Source organism: Lagopus leucura, unplaced genomic scaffold (assembly GCF_019238085.1).
Source record: "Lagopus leucura isolate 7727_CA_CO unplaced genomic scaffold, USGS_WTPT01 Super-Scaffold_73, whole genome shotgun sequence".
NCBI lineage: Eukaryota > Metazoa > Chordata > Aves > Galliformes > Phasianidae > Lagopus > Lagopus leucura.
In genome coordinates this window covers 100,166,211-100,190,804 of record NW_024962252.1, presented here as the reverse complement: position 1 = coordinate 100,190,804, position 24,594 = coordinate 100,166,211, and the positions used below count along the sequence as shown (strand labels likewise).

Here is a 24,594-nt window from a genome sequence, read left to right as displayed (position 1 = left end):
AAATTATAACTGTTACGCAGAGGTGAGTCAGTAAGGGCAGGGCTCTCAATGTGAAGACGAGGAACTGGATCCTGACACCCATCCCTTACGGAGAAAAGCCAGGAGCAGCAGGGACAGCAGCTCGCAGGGTGCACGAGGCACGGCAGCTGACCTGCTGCTGCTGCAAGGCTGAGTGTGTGCAGGCAAGGCGAGCTCCGAGGCTTCGGCCAGGATGGTGTTCAGATAGCAGCACGGGGCCCACCGTGACCGTGCCTCATCAGCCATGGGGTATTCACACCCCTGCTGGGCAAGGCCCTAAGCAACACTCAAATTGCCACTGCTTTCAAGAGGTTTGTCGGACCTAATAAAACTCCTCATGTCCTTTCCAAGCCAAGGAATTCTGCGATTCTGTGAATTTTAGCAAGCTTAAACAAACACAAGCCAGAAAACAAACAGCTAGCATTCCCATTCAGTCCCACGGAGGGATTCCAGAGAGCTGCAGGGTCTCTTCCTTCATCTGAGGCACAGGCATAGACATTACATAGAGTGAAATGTCAAAGCTGTGCTGTGTTTTCACCGTACTCCTTTAAAACCTCACTGCAGTCAGAATAGATGAAAGAAAAGCCAAACCTTTGTTGGTTTCATGTTTAAATCTAATTTCACCTTAATGACAGAAAACCATGAAGAGAAAATAAATAAATCTATGATGAATGCATTTAGTCCTCTCAAAATATTAAATCTGAGTGCTAAGAGATGTTATCATTATAATTAGTTGCTGTTAAATTATAATTTTCATTATCGCAGAAATATTTTAAATGGAAGAACACGTATTTAAACAACCACCGTGTTGATCGGGGATTAATAACAGTTCCAGTTTAACAGGCTGATTTTATAGCCCTGCTGAACAATGTGCTCAGTTCATCCAGTTGCCATGGTCACAGAACAATTTATTATTGGTAATTGCAGGCTGTAGCGCAGAGGCAGCCGCACTGCGCTGCACTGACGGGCTCTGAAGGAAAGCAGCAGTGGCACAGCCAAGCCAGGCCATGGCTCAGCATGCTCCATGGAGAGCTAAGCTAAAATCCCAGAGGCACCCCCACAAGGAAAGCGGGAGGCCTGACACCCATCAAGACAGGGTAAATTACAGCGACAATTACTGTGCCACTGAAGGAACCAATGGTATTTATAACGTGCAGTTGTTTCTAAGAAAGGAGTTTTTAAAATGAATGAAATCTAATGAGATTTAAAACAAACTGCTAATAAGAAGCATTAGAGGAAAAACCCCTAATCTTCTCTTGCTCTAATCTGCAAACCCATCATGCAGAGCTCCTGCTGAGTCCTGGGGTTGTTGTTTGAGAACAGCAGAACTTGTGCCTTCACCTGTAAAGCTCCAGAAAATGGAACCTCAGCTTTAACACAAACATACACTCCAGTCAGCCACTCTGTATATTAAAGCTCTTCTTTAACAAATCCACACGTTAATTAAGAAAATAAGAATCTGTCTTTTCGTGCCATACTTGCTTTCTTGTGACTTCTGAGGTACAAAGCTGCACATAAATTTTAATTCCTCACCTCAGAATTTTCCTGCCAGCTTGTTTGATTCTGATCCAAAGGTCCTTTACTGATTTGCTTTGGTGGAACAATGGGGCATGTTTAAGCAAAATCATGTTAGTCTTTGGAGTCGTGCGAGAGCAGGGGGAAGAAAAGATACATAAAGTACAGTATAATTTGCCCATAGAATAACTTTCAAAGCAATAGCAGGAAAATGCAAAAACTCCCTCTGTTTGAAACTCTAGATGATCTCCGAGATCTAAAAAGTGACGCAAATTTGGAGGAATTAGTTGAGTAAAATTTTGCTTTGAACATCTTAAATATGCATCTTCGTTCAGAAACATCACTTGTTTTTCTAGTCTTACAGTGGACTCGTGAGTCGTTCTGGATTGTGCAATGCACTGACTAGGCAAACTGAAACGCTCTGCACGGGTACAAAGGTGCAGCTTCTGTGTAGGTTATCTCCCAATAATGTCCCTTCACTTCCTTCAATTTTTTAGCACCATTTAACTGCTAAACGTTATCAGCTCAGCGCCATCAATGGAAGAAGCACCCAGACACCCCAAATGACCAAATGGCCTTCAACGCACTGCAGTGGGCTCTTCTGTCTGGCCTCTTCCTCCCCAAAAATACACTGCTGTGCAGCCCAAAAATAATCCTATGCACCTTCATAGGCAAACTGCACAGAGATGCAGGTATACACAGGCAGTTGTGAAATAATGCAACTAATATAAAGGCAGGAAACTCACTGAAATCCAGCAGGACACAAGGACTACAGAACATGAAAATGCATCAACGGCATCTTATGCAGATTGCATGCACCTTATTTGTGCATTCCCAAACCAGCACAGTGTTCTCCAGATCTCCAAATGTACAAGCACGTTTCAACGTTTGGTGCATGGCACCAAACCCAAGAAGGTGCTCCGGCATTAGGTAGCTCACGTGTACAGCTGAAAAGTCTCCTAGGAAGCAACTGCAATGGGCAACACTCATGGAGAGTGGAGAAGAGGTAGAGGACAGCCTGTGACCAGGTGCTGCAGAAGGCACACACTGACATTTCAGTTGCTCAGGCAAAACAAAGAGAGGAAAAATCCCTTCTTGGCTGCTGCTTTGTGCTGCTACAAGAGGCAGATGCTGGTCCTTGCAGCACAGCCAGCCCAGAACACAGCACAGCTCTGTGCTCCACCCCTCTGGAAGGCACCCATCACATGCCCGTGGGGACTTCATAATATATCCTATCATGCATCTTTATTTATTTTATTTAGTTTATTTGGAGGGAAAGGAGGCGTGGAGAGAGAAGAGGATTCAATAATACATGAGCAGCAATGGATTTGTGGAACAAAATGTGCCACAGCCTCAAATTTCTGCTGTGAATCGCTTGCATGAGGACTGCAGCAACAGGCACAACCAACCATGTCTTGCACAAGCATCTGTTAGAAGCTGCTGGGTCACCAAGCGCACACGTGGAAGGGACTCTGGCCAGGATGTCACCTGGGGCACTGCTGGGGAATAGCCTAGAGGTACTGCCAATTTTCTGCAATGGCTTTCTTGTGCTGGGAGCAAAATACCACTCGTCACCAGGTAAGACCATGGGGACAAAGTACAGCTCACATCTGTCAGGTGAGTGAAATTGGTGGGGAATGCAAAGAAGGAAGGGGTGCAACTCACCTCTAAGGAAGCAAATGTGATCCCCACCATTGTGGATAAAATATTTACTGATACCCTTCCCGCAGAGTTTGGGCTCAAGACTGGAGCCTCAATCAGCCATCCCTCACCGATGTAACTGAAGACATGCTGAGTACTCTGGGCCTGGCCTTCTCTTTCTTTAATCTGCTTGTGATGCTGAGCACTTAAAGGTAGGGTTAGCTTCCCAGCACACAAGAACAGGGCAGAGGTCAGAAGTTCAGGACCAAACCACCGTTTCTAGACACCTCCCTTGCGCATTCAGAGCAGTACAGAACTGTCACTCCATAACGACTATTACTCATGCAGTCAAAGTACAGTCACATCCGCAATTTCAGAGCAGTCACTTTCATTATATTGCTAGGCAAAGTGGAAAGGCTGAGAGGAGGAACACACCCTGAAGAAAGGGCAGTTGCACTACCAGAGTACGTCAGTTTCCCTGGAGATAACCATGGAAAGATATTAAACGAGATGCAGAATTAATAATTACCCAAAACAAACTATAGTTATCTGACTGCGGATGAGACAGCCCTATTATCACTCTCCTGTTTTTCCTGGAAACAAATCATATTCAAAAACGTGGAAACACTGCTCGGGCACAACAAACAGCGAGAACTGGACTCTTGGTGCTTTTTGGTGAGGGGAAGAGGAAGTCTGAACCCAACAGACGATGTCAGCTTGGAAGCTGAACCCACAGAGGAGTTATCTAAGAACGAGGGAGCAGCTTCGTTACCCTCAGTGGGGCTCAGAACAGAGAAGCGGGCTCTGCAGATTTCTGGAATGCCTGCCAAGCCCTCGAGATACATTTAGATATCTTTCTTAAAGCAGAGGGCTTTTACTGAGCAAAATCTGGGCAGCCAGCATTCCTTTTGTTCAGACTCTTAATCTCTTCGCAACAGGGCACTGTTTCACTGTTTTGCTGAATCCTCACAGACATGAGGGCACCCCTTGTTTGTGAACAGAGTGCAGAGGTAATGCAGTTAATTGCTGTACCTTGGCACCGCACTGCTCAGCGTCTCTTTTGCTCCTAATTCCTTAGGGATTCTACCTAAAAACTCCATTCTGACAGAACCAAAACAGACATGAGAAAATCCCTAACAAAAAAGCCAGCCACCCAAACCCAAAGCAGCCCTCCGGTATGTTTGCCATTGTGACAATCACCGAGGCAGTGGCACTTTCTGCAAGCAACAACAAACGTGACTTCTGTGCAGTGCCATCTGGGACCATACTACTTCTGTTTGCTTACACAGGAAATACACAAAACTTCCAAATGAGAAATCGTATTTGTGACCTTCCTCCCTGACCTCGATACAGTTTTGCTGTGCAGGACTGACTATTCTACCAGGGCACATATCAAATAGAGGACTGACCCGTGAGCAACTCACCATGTACGCATAACTCAGGCCATGCTTCCGAGACTCCCAGTTCCTAATGTTTATGAACAAACCCAGCTTGATTGAACATGGCATTATATCTACATTCCCAACTATCTCATGAAAAGGCGGCTTGCTAATGTCAGACCTTTCACAAGACCTTTGAGAAGCCATGAACATGGCCTCTAGACTATGCCACAATTTGTCCATGTGCGTCTGTTCAGCTGCACTGCTCTCCCCGAAAACTGAAGGGCCTTTTTCTTTCAGCTTCTTTCTAAGTGAAACAGTGAGGCATTCAGCCCGGTCGGGGAGAGCGGTTAATATTAGTTTGGCTACAGTTGTTCCCCTTCAACAAAGGAGGCTCTCAGCCCGGGATACCCGCGTTCCAGCAGCAAGTGCACAAGGGCTTTGTGTTAATGTGGGCTCTCCCGGCCACCCTGACCTCAGGCTCCACATCAAAGTCACAAGCATGAGTGGTCACCGTCCCGCTTGTGTTTTCCCCTCTGAAAGAAATTCAAGGATTCTGCTCTATGCTTTTTTAAGAGTGACCAGCAATGTTGGACTGTCCTTGCATGCCCTCCACAACCGCACTCGGGGTATTGCGAAGGACATTAAGGCCAGAACTCCTTTGGGTGCTAATCCAGCTCCATTTAGTATGGGAACAGGATGCCATGTTGAAAACCACATCAGGAGAAAAGCCCTCCTGCTCTGCTGCAGGGAAGCACAGGACCCTGCATGCCAGGCCATCCCTTCTGCAGCCTGCCCCCCAGTGACATTCCCACACAGGAGGCTGCAACAAGATGATCCTTAAGGTCCCTTCCAACCCAAGCCATTCCAGGACTCTATGACCTTCTGCTCAGCAATAGCCAACACATTTCACGCTGGGAGGGGAGCTGCTTGCTAACACCTAGTAGCTAACTTTCCATCTCTGGAGTCTTTATGTCCCTCCATCTGGATGGGAAGCAGCCTGCCACCTGCCCACCTCCAGCACTAACCTCCAAATGAAGTCCCATACTTGTTTTCCTGTGGGAAGAGAAAAGTAGGTTCTAAACCTTTATTTCTTTTATTCTCTCTTTCACCGTAGCTTTTAAAGAGAGACTTGTTTCCAGAATTTGGCCTAGCAGTTTTCCCAAACCTGCCCATCTAATAAAGAAAATTTGTTTTCACATAATGAAAAACCAATATTACCATACTCCGCTATTAATACTTCTTCATTCTTCTGAAACAGGAACAGAAAGACCTTCAGAGTTGTTGGCAATCAAATACTCTGTCAATGAATTGGCTCAAATCAACATCCTCATAACATTACAGCAACTTCTCCCAGAACAGACAGAATCTGAGCTTGAGGAGTACTTATACCTGCCCAGACCTGATGTCCTGCACTATGATATCACAGAAGAGCAGCTTACTACAGGAAATAGGAAACTTGGATTTTGTCAGCTGCAAAGCTGCAACTTGATTTTCTTCAGCATTTCTCCTTGGCTCAGCTAGCATTTCATCCATTTTCACAGTCAAAGCGTGCATCCAACAGAAAACAAAGATGAAAAGAAAAGAAGAAAAAGGAGGAAATCACAACACAGATTTGAGAAAGAGCTGAGGAATGAAAGCCTATCGGTCCAGCTCTTTATGACCCTTTCACCACCACCTACATTCTTCTTTACCGCCTCTCTTTCCACAGAAGTCACTGGCAAAAAGTGTAATCAATTTGAATGGGGCTCCTGGACAAAAGAAATATTTGGACTTGGACACTCCTGTGTGGTTACAACGTGCCTAAGGTACCTCGGGATTCTCTGTGGCACTCAGCATAGCGGAGGCAGTCAGTGCAGCAACACAAAAGCCAGTTCCCACACGAGAACAAGTCGCTGTATCTCCAGATGTGCACAGCTCCGGGCCTTACAGCCCACAGATCACCTTACCATTCCAGAAGGCAACCAGTGGCCCCCGTGGTATTCAAAGATCACCTGACAGTCACGTGTGACAATATCTGCTTACAAGCTTTGTTTACTTCATAATATCAGAGCCACAAAGGTGCACAGCAATCAACTTAGAAAAAAATAATGCAAAAATTTCCACTATTTTCCAGAGCTGGAGTTTGGTTGAAAACAAAGTTCCTTATCCAAACAGATAAAAACTAACATTGTAAACAATCAGAAACTGAGGAGACTACCACACAAACCTGAGGCAACAGCTCCGAGCTGTGAGTTTTCACAGTTATTTCAGTCAGGAGCCAAATCCAATTTAAACATTTACTTTTTCAACTCTATCATTACTGACCACATTAACAGAAATACTCTACCGTGTGCTGCTTAAATTTGCCCTCTATAACTTCACAAGCATAAAACCTACAACCAAAAGGAGAAACTGCTCAAAATTTTGAAGACGCCATAAAGAATTCAGAACTTTCAGAATGAGGACACAACCATTCTCTTCAGAACCTGGGATATTATCAAATCTCGGTGTGTCTCTAACAGTAACACCTTAGCCCTCATTTAGCTAACCTTGAGCCGCAGCAGCACTTTATCTAGCAGTTATGGAGTTGCCATGCTGCCCTGTACACCCTGTAAAATGGAAGGCAGGCAGCACTAACATCTTAGACTGGATTTCTCCACATTCATTCTAAAAGAAAACTTCTGGCACGAACTTTCTGTAAAGTTTTCCTAAAAATCTCACATTTATTTTGGCTTTAATATCATGACTGGAAAATAATGAGAGTGAAGTGTTCAAACGTTTTTATTTCCTGGGTGTTTTTCAGCTTAGCCTTCACAGACCCTATTCCAGATCCTTCCATGTGAGCTTGCTTTCTGTCACCTAAGCCAAAGTTACAGAAGTGTGGGAGCAAAATAAGATGGTCTACATGTTACAAAATTAACCAGCAACAAAGATGGCCATTAAAACATGGCTTTCACTTCTGACCATGCTGATTTCAGCAGTCCCTATCCAATGGAAGGGCATGAAAGTGACAAGAACAAAATACAATTCCTAACAAGTGATTTGCCTCTCAATGGAGAACCTGGAGATGTTAATTACAACACTCACCCGGTCATTTCCTCTAAGTTACATCCCAAAACTAAACACTCCATTGGTTGGCAAGAACACTTTTTACATCCTTTTCCAAACAAGTGTCTGCTTGAAACATTTCTAGACAAAGGAGACTTTGACCACTATTCAGCCAACTTCTAAGTCATAGATAGCTAAAATGCCCCCAAACTGAGTCCAGCATTCACAGAAAGACTAAGGGCCCAGCTGACACAGAAACGCATTCGAGGTCATGTAATCCTTTGCATTTCTGACAGCCTTTCCAACAGTTTAGCTTGTGCCTCTGTGTTCTCTGAAAACAGAAGACTGAACTATGATGTGACACGAAGATTTTGAAAGGGTTGCAGACAGCAGAAAAATCAAGCAAAATATGCCACAGGAACAAGAATATATTTGCAATTCAAATAGGTCTGAGAGGGGAGAAAAAAGCATGTAAACCAGACACATTTCATCTGAAATTAAGCCTTTCCTCCTTTTCCCCTTTAGGGAAAATTACCATGACAAGAAATGCCAGTGACCAATTTGGTAGACAAAGTAGGACATCCTTCAGCAATTGCTGCCTGTAGCTATGCAGGTCACTGCTAGCAAGCAACTGTGAAATCCTCTAACACGTAAATCTTGCAGCAAAGAACACAACTGTTGAAAGTGTCATTTCAAAGGGCACCCACATAACTCCGGAGGATCCTGAGCAGAGCAGATTTCACCGCCCCAGCCGAGGCCTGGTCCTTCAGCTCACCGGCCACATCTCAGTGGTAGCTCCCGATCCTCCCTGGGCATAGGCAGGGAAATGGGGATGAGACTCTTGCAGACAAGAAATGGTATTTCCTATCTGAAATGCAACGTTTAAATAACCTAACACATCAGAACATATTGCACGGCACAGCACAGAGCTCCACTGGGAGCCGGCCTTCCTCTGGAGGTTTATCAGGAGCACAAATGTAGCTCACGCCCCTCCCCCAGGATTTCAATCTGTAATTGCCACAGGAAATCTTGCACCTCTGGCACACTCCTAGAGCTGTGACCCAACTTCCCAGTTACACCACAGGAGCTGGTAAAGGCACTGCTGAGTGCCAGCAGTGTTCATGAACACCACGCTGCCCCGTTAGCTAGGTGAGAAGGAGTCCGTGTGCGGCGATGAGAGCTGCTCTCCTGTAGCACCAGCACTCTCTGCCCTTGCTGGGGAAGGTGATGCAGCTGCGGGGATCTACTTCCAAATTCCTGACTTGCATTAACCTCTTCCTGCCAACTCCACATCCCCGCCAAGCCACAGGATCCTGCAGTGTTAATGTACCACAGGTGATGCCTTGGTTTACAGTTATAACTTATCTGTTACGCCTGTCATGTAATTGCTCAGCTGAACAGGATGAATTTCTACACTGCCATGCCCTGCATAAGCAACATGGCAATACGTTTTCCACAAACAAGCTTTGGGGTCCTGTCTTTACTTGCAGAGCTATGGCAGCCCTACTCCAGATCTCTTTTTACTGAACAACTGGCCGTGAGAACCAAAACTCCACGCCTAGGTTTAAACGATTGCAACCGCTGATACCATCTCTCACCTATCATTCCAGGACAGGGTGAACTAACTACAATCAGAACTGACAAAGCTTACTGAAGACAACAGGATTTGTTAAAGCATTTTTCCTCTCACACCTGCACTGACATTTTCACAAGGACTAAGTATGCTCAGAAGACCTGGAGAAGATCTAGTTTTCCTCCTCCAGTCACAGCCACTTTAACAGGCACCTCCACTATTTGCATCATCTCCACATAAGACTTCAGGGTTTTTTTTTAAACACAAAGCAGCCTCGATCCTCAGATCCATTTGTATCGGCATCTTCTGCTGCATCTTTCCTCTCTGCCCTCCCCAGAGCGTATGGGAGTAGGGATCTCTGCAAGGCAACTTCAGGTGCAGGCTGGAAAATCTGCTCAGAAGGCTCTGTCACCACAGCCACGTTTCTTAAGTTTCCATAAAAATCACCACTTCAAGGCACTTAACAGAGGTGGAATGTAAGAGTGCCTAAGTGGTCATTTGAATTTGCATCTGAATTTCCTTTGTCCTGCCAGGCTAACTTGTTTACCAGGATTCGTTTAGCATTTGGGGGCAGAACTCGTCGTCTCCCGGCTTCTTTTTCCTTCTAAGCAAAACTCCGTGCCAAACCCACCCAACCCTCTACCTCAGGAATCAGAGAGTGACTTGATCTTATTTGCTTGTACGCCTTCCAGCCGATGATAAAACTGCAGTTCAAGAGTACTATACACGTATTCAGCTCACCCTTGCTGGGTCTGGCACCGAGCAGTCTGCAGTGCCACAAGTGCCCTGCAGTCTCACTGGAGCTTCCAGCAAGTACACAAAAGTCACTCGAAGGGTCTCCAACTCCCAAATAATGGCTTTCAGCTATTCCTCAAACAGAGAGCTATTAATCCAAGGAAAGACACCTTTGTCAGCAGTCGGGCCACTCCCTTTGCAGCACGAAATATTTTGCACGGTTATTTAGCATTTCATGGAGTATCTAGTGCATAATTTAAAACATTTCCTGTACTTAAGCTCCACCCTGTAGGAGATCATCGTCAGCACTCGTTTTCAAGCCTGTCTACCCTCTGCAACATGAATAAACAGCCAGGGATGGTCTAATGCAAAGTCCCTCCTTATGCTTTCAGAACACAGTGTGTTATCTTCTTCGTTAAAGGAAACTGCCGTAAATTTAAGAGGAGTATTGCAGTCTTCCCCCCCAAAGTCAACACTGCATTCCACTGCAGGGTAAACTCACTTTCTGTGCTTTCAACACTGCGGTTTGCTTTCTTCTTTCAACGTCATGTAAACATGCAGATAATGGATTCCTGAAGCAGTGACCTGAAAATGATAAAATCTGCCTTCCTCTGGCTGCTACCTTCACCAGCACAGAAAGAGGTGGGAGCCACTAGTTCTCCCCCCGTGCTGCAAGCTTACCTCGCTCATTTTTAAGCAAGTACCGCAGCCTAAGATCTGACAGATGTCCAAGATAAAGCCTCTAATGTATGTATTCCCTCATGTGTAAGTTTGGAGCCTGGACTTTCCATGCTTGCCTGAGGAATGTCTCAGTTATCAGCTCTTAAAATGCTGTCATTTTATCTTATTGCATCCAGAACGCAGCCATTACTGTGAGCCAGTTTACAAGATAAACAAAGTACTATGAATGAAAGATTTTCTTGCCTCCCTCCTTAAGCCAACAACTGGGAACATTCTTCAAGCTAACCAAGGCTCTTCCTCCTTCTCCAACAGGAGCCACAGGACCACACTTGTGGTACAGATCAGCGTGAAATAAGAAACATGCTCAGAAGGGATGAACTTCACTGTGCTTGGGCTGCTCCGGGATTATTTACAGTCACATGGCTACGGAGGAGGAGGAGGTTTGGTTTTGGTTAAGAATTCTGATTGATTCTGAACTGCACTGCCAGGGCTCATTCATTCCTGAGAATTGCCTTGCACAGAAACAGTGGTGTTGATATTCCTGTGCCCAAGGCAGAGATGCACTGGGCACAATCCTGCTCCACTACAGCACAAGCAATCTGGGTTTCCAGCCCAGCTCAGAGGCCTAGCCTCTATCAAGCACATCCCATTCCCCAAAGGCAATAGCTGATTTCTCTTCTCACACAAATAGAGAATTTAATGGGAAGACACTGCAGAACACTGCCTCTGTCTAAAAGTAAAGTGGTAAAAAATGAAGGAAGCTGGGAACATTAAAGTATGCAAAAGCTTTCAGAGCAATCTACTATCAACATGAGCAAGGCATTTTGTTTGGAAATGATGCAACTACCCTTGGTTTGAAAAAGTCAAGCTACCTTTTCTTCTTTACAGGAGGTACACAGGCAGTTAGAGCTGCTGCACTGCACCCAAACAAAGCCTAGATTTCACGACTAATATCCACAGTTAGGACTATCTCTCACTTAAGGCGAAAACAAACAGAAAGACCACTTCCTCACTCTCCCTCTTATTGTTCCGACTGACTTGGTCTGGGCTGCTTCTCATCTGTAATGCTGAGTGCTCACAGTTGGACTGCACTGCACCGCTGTGTAAGACAGAGGACACCTTCAGAGGGATAAAAGTCACACAGTGGCTCTTAAAAGCACACACAGCTTTGTGCTGTAGCACTGTTTTTGGACTCTGTATCGTTCCTGCCTCCCTGCAAGGAGAACAAGCCCAGGCTAACATATTACTGGGATCATATCGTAGCAACACTTACAAAAGGAAGAAAAAAGCAACAACAAACACACAAAACAGCACGGGCTTACCTTGTAACTGCTTGAATCTTCCTTCTAACTGATTATAGTTATAGGGCACCTGAGCTGCGTATCCTGGGGACAACGGCCCAGGCATACTGGTTGATTTCTGTAATTCCATTTACAGGTAACACAGGGATACGATGAACTGCAGCATAAAGAAACCACGGGTTTCTCTACCCCACATCCAGGTAAATCCCAGCTTCCTCTGAAGTTTGGCTTCGGTCCCTGAGAAAACGCTCTCACTGAGCCCCGAGCAAATAGCAGCTCCGGTTCAAAATCCAGCGGTGTGGGTTGGCGGCACGTTTTCTGTAACAGATTCAAACTTAAAGCACCAGGAAGAGTTTCTTTGGTGGTGGTTGTTCTGTTTTTTTTTTTTTTCTCTGCTCCACTACAGCGCTTCCATCTGGTTTCAAACGCCCAGCTCCAGTGAAACTATCCTAAAGAAAAGCGAACTTGCGTTTCAGCCCGGAGCCACGCGCAGCCGTCCCAGCAGCGCTCCCAGGAGCCGCGCACACCTCAGACCTTACGGCTGGTTTGTAATATAATCAGCAGCCGCCCGGGCGGAGGCTGATGTCACTCGATTACCATACGGCACACGGTGGAGGAAACGTAGGCTGTACCAAGGGCGAAGGGGCGGTGGAGCTGGGGAAGAGCGGGGCTGGCAGTGGGACGCCGGGGAGGCTCCTTCCGCTGGAAGCGCCCGGCGCGGCGGCAGCACCCAAACCGAGGGCCGCGTGCGGGATGGCTGCCCGCGCCCCGCTGCACCGCACAAGTCTTCCTAAACAAAGCTGGTGGAATTACACGCTTCTGTGGAGAGCCTCATGTAACGGAAAAGTCTCAGATTACTATCGCTTGAAAAGGAGGGCACTTCTCTTCATTTATTTTCAATACCGTTCGCTTGAAAAAGCAACACGCGCACAGAAGCACTCATTCAGTATTTAGCAGCAGGCGAGGAGAGGACTCAGAAAAACGTGCTCCCCAGCATGCTGGGTACAAACGAAACCTTTGTGAAGGGGTTCTGTAAGCAGCCAGTTCCTTTCGCTCAATTTCACGTCGCTGCCAACGTGGAAGATGTTGACACGTCCCGTGCACGTGAGCACAGGTGCTCGCTCTGCCTGCTGGAGTGCAGCTCCTGGAGTTGGCTTTAGGATGGGTCAGCTTTCCCTCGGGGCCGTGAGCTCCTCCCCTCACTCACACACAAGAGTGAAATGAAAAGGTCAGTTCTGCATTTATATTCTAAATCTGCATCGTTTGCCCATTTGTTTTTAGAACTGCTAAAACATTCACGCGAACGTTTTCTCTTTTTTTCATTTCTTGCATTTCCAAATTCCTTCCCAACTGAATCAATGTTCTCTTCTCCTCCCACTCCATCTCCTCCTTAAATGTTTCAAAATGTTGCCTTTGTTTTGATGCTGCAGTTTCACAAGTTTTTAGTCAGATAATAATTTCTGAGGACAATTTCTGTGGGCAAAGCACCCACGGGCTGATTGCAGCCCTGGCTCCAGAGAGGTGAGAGCTGGAAAGGCGAGTGGGTGGCACCGACGGACAGGGAACAAGGAGGGAGAGTGGGAACAAGCAGCGAGAGGTCCGGCTGTGAGCGGCGTGAATTCAGGGAGAAGGGATGAAGGCAGCACTTCCCAGCTGAAGCTGGGGTTTCCAAAAAAATAATAAATCCACAGTCTGCTGAAAGTGCCTGGCACATCGCTCCCAAGGCCATAAATACACTTAAAATATTTACAGCCTTTAACTACACTGGTTTGCTTAAAACAAAAACCTAACTCCCATCCCAGAGTTCCTTATTGTATTGATGCAGAAGGGCCTCTGCCAGCATCTTTCAGCAAACCCCTCTATAACAGTATAGCTGTGTTTAGATGAGACTTTTGGTGCTACAGTAGGCCTCAAGTAGAGCCAAATGCATTTTGGTCCTTTTGAAAGCTGGCCTCCAACCTTTTCAGTACTACCCAAAGCCCATTCAGCTGCCCAGAGAAGAAAGTGACCGTCCACAGCTGGAACACTGCCGTACAATGGAACGAGGTGCTGCAGGCTTGTGCCCCCAAATAAGCACAAGGAGATTTGAGGAAGCACCTGTACTCGCTGCTGCTGCAGGCAGGATGCTGCTGCAGGAACAACAATGTGCTGGTGCTGGCACGGTGAGCCCCGTGTTCCTGCTAAACCTTCCCCTGCTAATCCCTGTGCAGCCAGCTGTCCCCAGCACAGAGCTGTGCAGAGAGCTGCCAGCCACCTGACTTTCAGGAGGGGGGAGGGGGGCAAGGGGAAACAGGGCTGGTCATATACAACTGCAGACTCCTCCACAGCTCCAAGGGCATGAGGACAGGCTCATTTCGGCTGCAAATTTTTTCCTGCAGCTTTCTACCAATGGCAGTTTTGCCTGCAATGTCTGACCTATGTCATAATTAAAGGGAACCCTTCCCTTCGAGAGCAGGCAGGCAGCCAGGTCCTACCTGCAGGCGTATCGGCTCACTGCTGTCCCACCTTGAGCAAACAGGTGTTGCTATGTGAAGCAGCCATAAGGTCCAAGAGAGTGACAGGAGAGCTGGAGTGTTTTTAACATCATTAAGGCCATAAATCAGGAGCCAGAAGCTCTTCCCCAGCTGAAAGCTTCCCCAGCGCCTTTGGCAGGGGACACAACAAAGCACATGGCCGTTATCAGAAATAGTGAAAAATAAAATATTACAAAAAATGAAACATTAAAAACTAAAAATAGTCACCTGGCTTTGACCCATATAAAACACAGAGCGACATTCCCCACCCTGCCGTAAAACATTAACAACACATGCATGAATTCACTCCTCAGATCATCCCCTGTGGGACAGCTCGATGTGGTAAGCCTACAGTTCCCAAGAAATACTGAACAAAAGTTGGATTTTGAGCATTTTTGTTCCTTCTCCCAGTTCTGGCCTGCACACAGTGCTACATGAAAAACTGAAGGAACTGAAGCAAGGATAAGCACTGTAAGCTACACCACAAACAGAGGAAAAGCTGATGGAAAAGGGAAGAATTTGTGTTGGAACTGAGTATATTTTCTTCAAGATCTGACACAGGGATGCTAGGATGCTATGGAGAACTCAGCATCAGTCACTGTGAAATTCTGACCTCATTTTATCTACCATCCAGGTTGGCATGTGGGCTGAACAACAGGTCCCCAAGCAACAGATGTGATAGACTTCATTAATGATGATATCAGCTCCTTGAGATGGCCCCAATCACCGCGTGCTGCCGACTCATCTGCCAGAGCGTTATTTACGCTCTGCTGGGCCTCCTGTGGACATTTTGAAGGCTCCACTTAACAGGTTGGTATTAATTCAGTACAAGAGCAAAGCAAAATGGGGACCTGCCTGTATTTGTGAAACTCTACACAACTGTACGTAGCAATTTCTTAAAATCGGGCCCATTTTTATTTGGGTAACATCAGACCTAATACAGTCATTTGCTGTTGATTCCAAATTAGTGACCCTGCGACCAGTTTACTGCTGTTTGTAGCAAAGCACTGAATCAATTACAAGGTTCTCACATGCAAAAGGCCCTTTTGTATACCCAGTTTTCACTCATTCTCTTTCTTCTCTTTGACTAAGCCCTTGACAATGCTAATTAGATTATTTGTTATGGAGTGGAATTAATACTTTAAAGGCCATAAATAGGATAACTTAAGTCACACTCTGGGCCATTGCTTATCAAATCAACCCAGCTTGAAATTGTCCACGGTGCAATTCATCACTGATTGCAGTGTTGGAGAAAACTAAGGGGGAAATCATGTGTTAACTTCTAGTAATCAAGCAGGGATTGCTTTTCTTAAATTCTGCTCCCACTTTCCTCTTAGAGCTCTGAAATACAAGTTTCTGCTTGTATTCTTTGAATTGTACCTCTCCCATGGTGCACGACTGGTAATGATGGCCTGCATAACTTGTGCACTCGTTAGGAGTTATTAAATAAAAGCACAAGTGATTATCCACTTAGCCATAAATACATGCAGTAATGCAAAGTGTGACTTAGTTGATGTGATTAGAGCTTTGCAAAGCCTCAAGGAGAACAAGAGGTTGATTACAGTAACAGGAATGTAGAAGCAACATCTGGAGGCAGGTGCTTTCCCCAGAACAAAAAGGATCTGACCTAGGATCCGTTTTTATACAGAACTGCTGCTGAATTGTTGCTTTTATCACAAAGCAATTCTGTAGAAAATAACTGACATTAAATCTGGCAAAATTGCCACTCAAAATCTCTAACTATCAATGTTTCTAAGGTTTAACCAAACCACCACTTTTCTCAGCCAAAAGAAAACCCAAACCTTTAACATATTCTCAAAAGAAGTACAGACAAAAAATTCTAGTTTTGAGGCTAAGGATCCAGTTCATAACTCTTCTGCAGAAAATAACTGCTGGGTTGGCAGCACGTCGCTAGAAATTGCCTGATAACCTCAGCCAACCATCACCCTGTGCTGTTTTCCACCAATAAAGTCAGCCAGTACTGGCTGGCTTTACGGGGTTGACAGTGAAGGTAATGTTTGCGGTGGACACAATATCCAAACAGGCCCACCCACAAAATACATTCATTTATTGCAGATGTGAAAAACCAAGAAGGTAATTCACAAAATGTTCTCTGGGTACTATAAAACAAATGCAGGCTTTACACTGTTGTGTTCTGAAACAAAGATGTGATTTTACAACTTCACGAAAGACAATTATCTTTCTAATGGAAAGCAGAGTGCACACCAGAGCTTACAATAATTACAAATCTGGTTAATCATCACCCTCGTCTTTCCTTCTTACTCTTATTTGCTCTTCTAAATTCTCTGTATGGCGACTAACTAGAAAAAATATTGCAAGATAAAAAGGATGATTTATTCATCTAAAATGCCACAAAATCTATATAACATTTGATTCTCTCTTGAGAGGGACTGAAGTTCTTACACAGCCCCTCTAAGGCCACAGTTAAGAACTGAAAACTCCCATCACATTTGCCTTTTTTCACTCCTCTTGCCAATACCTCAGTCTGCACAGTAAAAGGAGAATCTCTCCTTACATATGCAATAGGTCCAGTAAAAAAAGATATTATTTTTTTCTCGCTGTGGATTGTTCTGGAAATACTTATTTTTATCACATTTGACAATTTGCATAAGAAAAATCCTGAGGAGTTAGCTGCCTTCCCTGCAGTTCACACACAAGCTGCTGGAACGCAGAGGAGCAGCCCACACACAGAGCACGAGTAGCTGTGCCAACTTCATTTTGTACCACTGCAGGTACAGGCAGAGCAGGTCTGCTCCTCTTACCAACTTGTCATTCCCTGGGACACTTGGCAACTATCTCAGAAGGTCAACTGAACACAAACTGAACAGAGCTTCTCGTCGTAATGTTTCCATGTCAGAACTGCAATTTAATTCTTCTGTTTAAAGGGAGTTTTAGGTCAGTGGCAAACAGAATCTTCCTCAAAGTGCCTTCCTGATACGTCTGGGAGAGCCAAGGGCATCGCAGTGGAAGGGAAAGGGGCAGACTGAAAAGCAGGAGACCGCAGAGACTGCTGTCACTAAAGGACTGCACACACTTCCCTCCGGCCAGGCCCAGTAGGCCTGCAGCAGCTCAGCTCTGGCCCCTGGCACAGACCTGGGCTCAGGATGAACCTGCATGCGGTGACAAAGGCGGCTCAAACCCTTCGGGAAAACTGACAGATCTGCCCATAATGTCAACCTACTACTGAAACTGGGTCAGTTCCACCTGGTTTCGAGTTTCAGAGTGAACAGTTTTCACAACTCCCAGATGAACAGGAAAGTTGACATGACTTTTGCAAGAGCATGTCCTTGCTAAGCGCAGCAGTGGAACACTTGCCAGAAAAGCCTGCAGAGAAGAGCTATTCTAGTATTTCGTGTCTGGAAAAGACCGTGGCTTCTCTTGGTGTGTATTCCAGTCTAAATGGCTTTTTCTGAGTTGTATTGCTTCCCATATCAAAGCAGGGAAGAACCCCTGAAGTACCCCAAAAATGACACTTACAGGTTTGCCTTGGCCCACAGAACGCACTCAGTTTGCTACCTGACTTAGATGAATAACTCTTCTAAAAAGTCTATTAAAATCAAGCACGGCACACAAGCATACAGTTAAGATACTCATTTTCTCTGAAATTTTGGTGTGAAAGCACTTCTCAATTTGATTCCAGAGAAGAAGTTTCAGCATGCTATTTTAAAAGGTGATGTTTCTATTGCCTCTCCTCAATCCTCAACCCCTCTCCTTCTCTGACTGAATTGCACCCACGTTTATATGTAGGGAGAAGAAAGTGTTTCACCGCTCCTTGATCTTTTCTTCCACTTGTCCTGTTTTCTTTTTTTTTCCCCCAAATTAGACCACAAGCAGAGGAGGAGATGCACTGTTGCTGCACCATAATTACTCGGGCATGCAAATTCAATCTTCTGTAGCTACTGAGCCAAATGAAAACAGGGTGAAAACAATAAGCAGGACACACCGATCTTTATAAATCTCCATAAGCCAGATGATTTATTTCTACCATTTCCCCTGCTTCCCATATATAGTAGGGAAAGCAGGGAGGCTGTATTAATGCTTGTAAATATATCCTAACGGTGACCAGCCACTTCGTAGGTGATAAGTTCAGGGGAAAGAAATAAGAAGGCACCTTTCTGCTCTGCCTGTTCCGTAACCGGAGAAACTCGAGCCTCTAAACTAGAAACCTCTGAACCTAACTGAGCTCCATAAAGAACCTGAGCTCCTCTTATACCTAAGCAACAAAGCTCCAGAACAGCATAGGTACAGGCATGAGCTGTTCCTATAGTTCTTTCAAAATAAACTGGGGAGAAAACGGAAAGATGTTAGAAAAAAAAGTTTGGAAGTTGTGTTGGTGGTGGTGTTGTTTGTTTTTAATCCCAGATGCAGAACGACGAGCTGAAAGCTTTGTTTCTAGAGTCAACACAAATGAAACACTTCTTTCAAGAGCAAATCTCACCCACATTTCATCATCTGGCGACTGCCTGTCATTGCAAAGAAAAAAAGTTTCATGATTAACTGACTAAATACTAATTGTCTGACAGAACATTATTATTCCACAAGCCACGTTTCATTCTCCCACATGTACAAGAGCTGCTGTGTACAACATACATCCACCCCAAAGGCTTAATAACATTTAAAGAAAGTAAAACAAAATTTAAAAAAATCCACATTGTGCAACATATAGATACAAAGTGATTGGGGGGAAAAAAAAGTGTTGGCACTGCACACTGAAAGAGATCAAAGCTAATAGGAAGAATGCTACAAGCTGAAAAAGTGCCACTCAGAAGCAGATTTTCATCCTCTGTGCTAGTCCAGTCTCTGCCTCTGTTCCTATTCATTCTGCCTCTTCCCATCAAGGCAATCTGGGTTTATATCTCTCCAGGATATTACTTCAAGATATGAATCAAAGCTCTGATCCGAGGGGATGATTTCATCACTAATCTTTCTCCATTAGAAGAACTCCAAGGTTAACAGAAATTAGTAAACATCTTTTAATCCTGTACTGCATTTTGCTTTGCAGCATGCTCTGCTAGACATTATTTATACTTCAGGGAGTGCTTTCATGCAGTATCCAAGCAACAAATAGAAGGAAAAATGCACGGCACATTGCAGATTTGGCTGAATAAATAAAATGAACACAGAGACATTGCTAGTTAGACGCTGAGGATGTAAGACAAGAACACTCTTTTCTGCATACACATCTTTTGTGGAAAGACATCTATTACATTGTAGATTCATGACTCATTTCTGAAGTGCATCCACAACCAAGCTCATCCCTGCTAAAATCACAAATTAAAGAAGTGACATTGCCATCATTGGCACACAATTTCTTTAAGAGAGAAATCCTTCCCAATAAGACGATGCAGCAAAATAAACAGAACAATCACATTAGTTCAGTGAAGGGTCATTAACAGTTACCCCATGGTTTCTCTGTATTAAGTATCTCTAAAGCATTGATTCCAACAGCAAAGGTTAAGACTATAAAGACTATAATGATCAGGTTTCCTATGGTGGCCATTAAATGGGTTAGATTCCCAGCTGATGGAAGTCAGTGTGGTCTCACAGAAGCCAGCAGGAAAATGCCAATCTGTACCAACTGACAAGCTGGTTGGTTGGTCTCCCAAACCACCAACCTCTGCCCCAGCTCTGCTGTTGCTCCTGGCTCAGCTCTCACTATGGAGAATGCATCTCACAGTGAGGCTGCTTCCTCTCTTTAAGCAGCTGGAGTAGGCAGCGTTTGATTCCACAAAGCCTACCCTGCCTTTCCTTGCTCATTGGATGTTGACGCAGAACGTTGCATCTCACTTATCCCATCTCTGCAAGCAGCCAAAAGCAAATCCCCTGGTGCTTTTACTCTTTCCCAATGCTGTGGTGATGAATGGATGATGAAAACTACAACAGACAGGAGAGAGCTGTGCCGTGCCAGTGTGGGAGTTAAGCAACACACCTAGAAATCAGTGCATGTAAGGAAGCACAGCATGAAGGTTAGCACAGAGACCACGAGTCCAACACCAAGGTATGACAGAGCAGATTTACCAGTGCTTTCAGGATTACCCTCACAGGTATTTTCATTGGTAAGATCCTAAAAGTAGATATGCATATGAACACACACAGTGTACATACATCAGGTTTCCTCTTACTCTAAGTCCAGATGGCTTTTTATTATTTCATCACTTCTCAACTGCAGTACTTTGTCAGATGTCCTACATTTACTACAAAAATGTTCTTCTACCTTATTTTGCCAAATTACTGCATTGCTGACCTCAGCACAGAGTCAGACTTCTGTGAATACATGTCTGGCATACATCTGCAGATGTCCACAAGAAACTGTACCACCTGTGCTCTCGCCCAAGGACTTACTGGGATTCAGAGATCAGTCAGAACAGCCTCATTCACCGGCGAGATGCTAGGTTCTCCCGAGTGCATCTCTGACTGGATATTGCCTAGTCTTGAAAGAATGTAATCAGAGATGTAAAATGATTGCAGCTGTCAGACTTTCCACACTGTGAGGCTGCCAGCAAGTGCTCCTTTTCCACCCCCAGCCCTAAGCAGATCAACGCCCATTTTCCAGTTCCACTCGTTCTGCCTGAGCAAGGTCTGCTGGATCAGTTATTCACAAGGATGCAATCAGTTTCATGCATCACTCTGTTACCATGCAATCACAAATACCATTCATCAAGTAGACAAGTATGTATGATTCCAGATAATTCACAAATTACACTCAGCACAACTTTCTTCACAAGCCTAGCTCCACGCTCAGGCAGCTCCACTGGCCCATGGATCTGGTATCTGGTCAGTTTGCAAAGATCTGGTTAATATCTCCACATTGTTTGTATACTACCCATTGATTCAAAGAGAGAAGAAAACTTCTAACTATGCAGAACGGATACCAAAATCATATCACTGTAGCAGTGAGATACAAGTGGTCCTTATACTTGATTACATTTTTGATGGGAGATCACTGAATCAGGTTGTTCACTTGAATGTAGTTTTATGTTGCATGGACAAAATGATGCCTTCACAGGCTGAAATTGGTCTATTCATGATCTTTAAAATTAAAGTGCTACGAACAAAATATTATTGATTATCTGTTGGGTTGTTTTTTTTCTTGTCATTTGTTTCAGAAAAATCCTCCACAAGCAACTTCAAGAGCAAATGCATTAATCACCAGTGACAGATGGGCTAAGCTTTCCTTGCTTTATGAGAAAAGCACGGTGCTCACCAGTAGGCACAGGCAGCACTGCAGTGACATGCTAACTACAGCAGCTTCAGCAGCACTACACTTTCCCCCTTGATGTCTACACGACACGTAATATGAAAAACGTTACTCCTGCTCTCAACATGAGCCTCCCACAGATTCTGGTAAAGTACAGCAGCTTAGGAACTCCAGCTGAGGAACTGCTCCAGACAAAATCCAGAAGGAAAGCACTGGGTGATGTCCACACTTATAAAAGCTTTTGGTGAAATAATTTCATCAACTTCTGAGCAAAATCAGATTTTTAAAAGTATGCACTTTCACACCTACTTGAAAGCAAGTTTGTACTGGGCCTTTGGCTACTTAAACCTGGACTTAAAACCATGTCTAAAACCAGCACTATCCAGGCCCATGCTGAGGAGATGCATCTGCGGTTTCATTGCTGCATGGTCATTTCTGTTTCAGCTGAACCCTGCACATGCCCTTCAGGCTTGACCTCCCAACTGTCCACACTATTGACAGGAATCAGTATGATGCAGGTTTCCCTTTCCTTAAACACCCCTTGGTAAAATCAGAGAGCTGATTTTCAAATGCTAGATACCTCAGATATTTATGAAACATATTGCAAGAGCTGATTCCCAGCACGCTCCTTCCTTCAAAGCCAAAAAAATAAACAAAAACATGTATTATCTTAAAAGCCAAAACATCGCTTTTCATCTTAAAACAAAACAAAAAAAAAACCAACAAAAAAACCCCTGAGACCTAAAACTTCATTCTGGCTGCGCAGAATTCCTCTCTCAGTCGAAGCAGAAACAACTCTGCTAAAAGAGAGATGCTGGACAGCAGGGCAGCAGATGCACAGCAGCTTCCCTTTCTGGAGGTTTTGTTTTTGCTGACTTTCTGCACCGGTGTTGTTGGGGGAATGGCTTGAGGATGGGGCTAACAGGTCTCAGACATGAGACCTAGCACAGCTTTTCTTCACCTTTCCTTAATCCTCAAGAAACAGGTATTCCTCTATTCTATAAAGGAAACATTTCAACAGTGTAACTTCAGAACAATTTCAGCAGCTTTCTCTTTTTGCTTCTTGAGAATCTACGTTGCTGGCATGAATTACAATCCTATTTTCTCTGCATAAGAGGGCTAACTAAGGAAAGCTCTACTCCAAGAGCAGTCTTTTTACCTGTATTCCCCTATGAGGCTCATGAACACCATGAAGTGCAAAATTATCAAGTGCCCTGAGCTATGCACAGTAAGCTAGGAGCTGTAAAAGGAACATACAGTGTCCCCTGCTCTGCCCTAAGGAGATACGCCTCTGTTATTTCATCAACCTTGAAACTATTTTTTATCCATGTACCAGAAAGCTCTGGTACACCAGACAGTCACAGACCTTCTGGTCACTCAGATGAACACAGATGACAATACAAATGAAAAGCAGAAAAGTGAAGACTTTCTTTAATATTGAATTAGCTAACTGAAGAAAGGGAAAGTTTTGGAGGGCAATTCTTAAACTGCCTGAAATCATCTGTGATGGTGAGCACAGCACACCTGAATGTCACAGTTCCAGAAGGAGTGTGAAAAATTCTGCTGAACAACTGAACAGCTTCTATAGGCCTTCCTAAGAGCTCTGAGAGCCAAGGTGCTGCACAGCAAATCTTGTTAGCTAATGGTCCTTGATGGCCGAAACCCAACACCTGAGGTTTGTGAATGAAGAATTTTGCACAAACATGATATCTTTTTGGCTTCTACAGAGCAGGTAGAATTACCTGGTCTTCCAGCAAGACCTTCTGAAGAACCAGGAGAACAAGGACAGGTGAAAGACGATTTCCTACAGTAGGGTTTCTTAATTTACAAAGTAGGGATCAGTTACCCTTCTCCCATATTGGTTGCACAGTGAGTGAGTTCAACGTGAATGGCAATCAATCTGGTTGTATATCTTCAAATCTGAATTCTGATTGAAAGCTGAGTTCCAAGGCAATTTTCTTTGTTTTAAACAGAATCCATCATTAGCATTATGGTATTCGCAGTGTACAGACCTCTTTGATAATATCAGTTAGCTGCTGTGCTGGTATTAATGCTTCTCTATCACTATTTATCCTACCTGCTTTAACTAAGCTTTTCTCCAACACATTGATCTGACCATCAATTATTCTGACCACCATCTCCTGCACTGCTCTTTAAATATTTCACCATCCTGCTAGAAGATGGGGCCAAACAGAATATCAAGTTCTGGCTCAGAATGCACTTCTTGCTTACCTGCTCTCTATTCTTGGCCTTTAAGGTAAAGGAAGTTTCATTTAAATTACAGCAGACTAGAATCAATACAAGATGGAAGCTTTACAGAAAAGGCATTTCACAGCTTGATGAAGAATGTGGACAGAAGCATTACTAAACTAAAGCACTAACAAAAAAATTTCACATTGAATACGTAGTCAATAGTCAGGCAGCATATAATGCTTGTGGCAGTTATACTCCGCATCTTATCAATGGGGGAATAAAAAGCTTTTTATTTTGAAACCTCTTATACTAGGATAAGGAGCTAATGCTACATGTGTGCTTCAGAACACGTATGACAGGGACGTTTCTTTGATTTGCCTCATCAGTTAAAGAAAAAAAAGACATACTAAAAGAAAGAGCTGGACACCACCAGGCAGTCAACTCTGGAAAGATTAACCTCTGGAAAGAAACCTCTGCTGTTGTCGGAAGATAGCCAGTCTCAAATGGCTGCCTTGGGACTCAGGGTGTTGGATGATGCTGGTGACATAAAAAGAACCACCGTCCTTTTAAGTCAGACTGGAGTTGGTTGTTCTTCAGAGACTTTGGGCCCTGCAGATGGTGCATGACCACTTCTGCCTCAGTGGTGAAATCTGCCCATTAAAGAAATGACGGCACAGACAAGCCCAGGCTTTCACGCAGTGATTACTGTGTCTGATCCAGTGACAGGCAGCTGAATTACAAGACACCTCAAAAGGAGTTGGTCTCAAAGGGTCAAAGACTACAGTGAGAAAAATAA

At 44.5% G+C, this 24,594-nt stretch overlaps 1 protein-coding gene and 1 long non-coding RNA gene across 4 annotated transcripts in view; one reads left to right on the top strand and one right to left on the bottom strand.

Annotated features, from left to right (window-relative positions):
- Positions 1-24,594, bottom strand: part of SPTBN1 (spectrin beta, non-erythrocytic 1) — a 121,791-nt gene that overhangs the window by 61,457 nt on the left and 35,740 nt on the right. Inside the window, exon 1 of one of the 3 annotated variants that reach the window (XM_042862235.1) lies at positions 11,895-12,399. The exons of the other annotated variants lie outside the window; for them this stretch is intronic. Coding sequence (XP_042718169.1) covers positions 11,895-12,003 — 109 coding nt within the window. The 5' untranslated portion in view covers positions 12,004-12,399. Of the gene's footprint in view, positions 1-11,894; positions 12,400-24,594 lie in introns of those variants that run through there. 3 annotated transcript variants of the gene reach the window in all.
- Positions 12,613-24,384, top strand: LOC122174892. Its single transcript, XR_006177252.1, has 3 exons — positions 12,613-13,101; positions 15,021-15,196; positions 24,185-24,384. It is a non-coding gene; the product is annotated as an uncharacterized LOC122174892 (long non-coding RNA).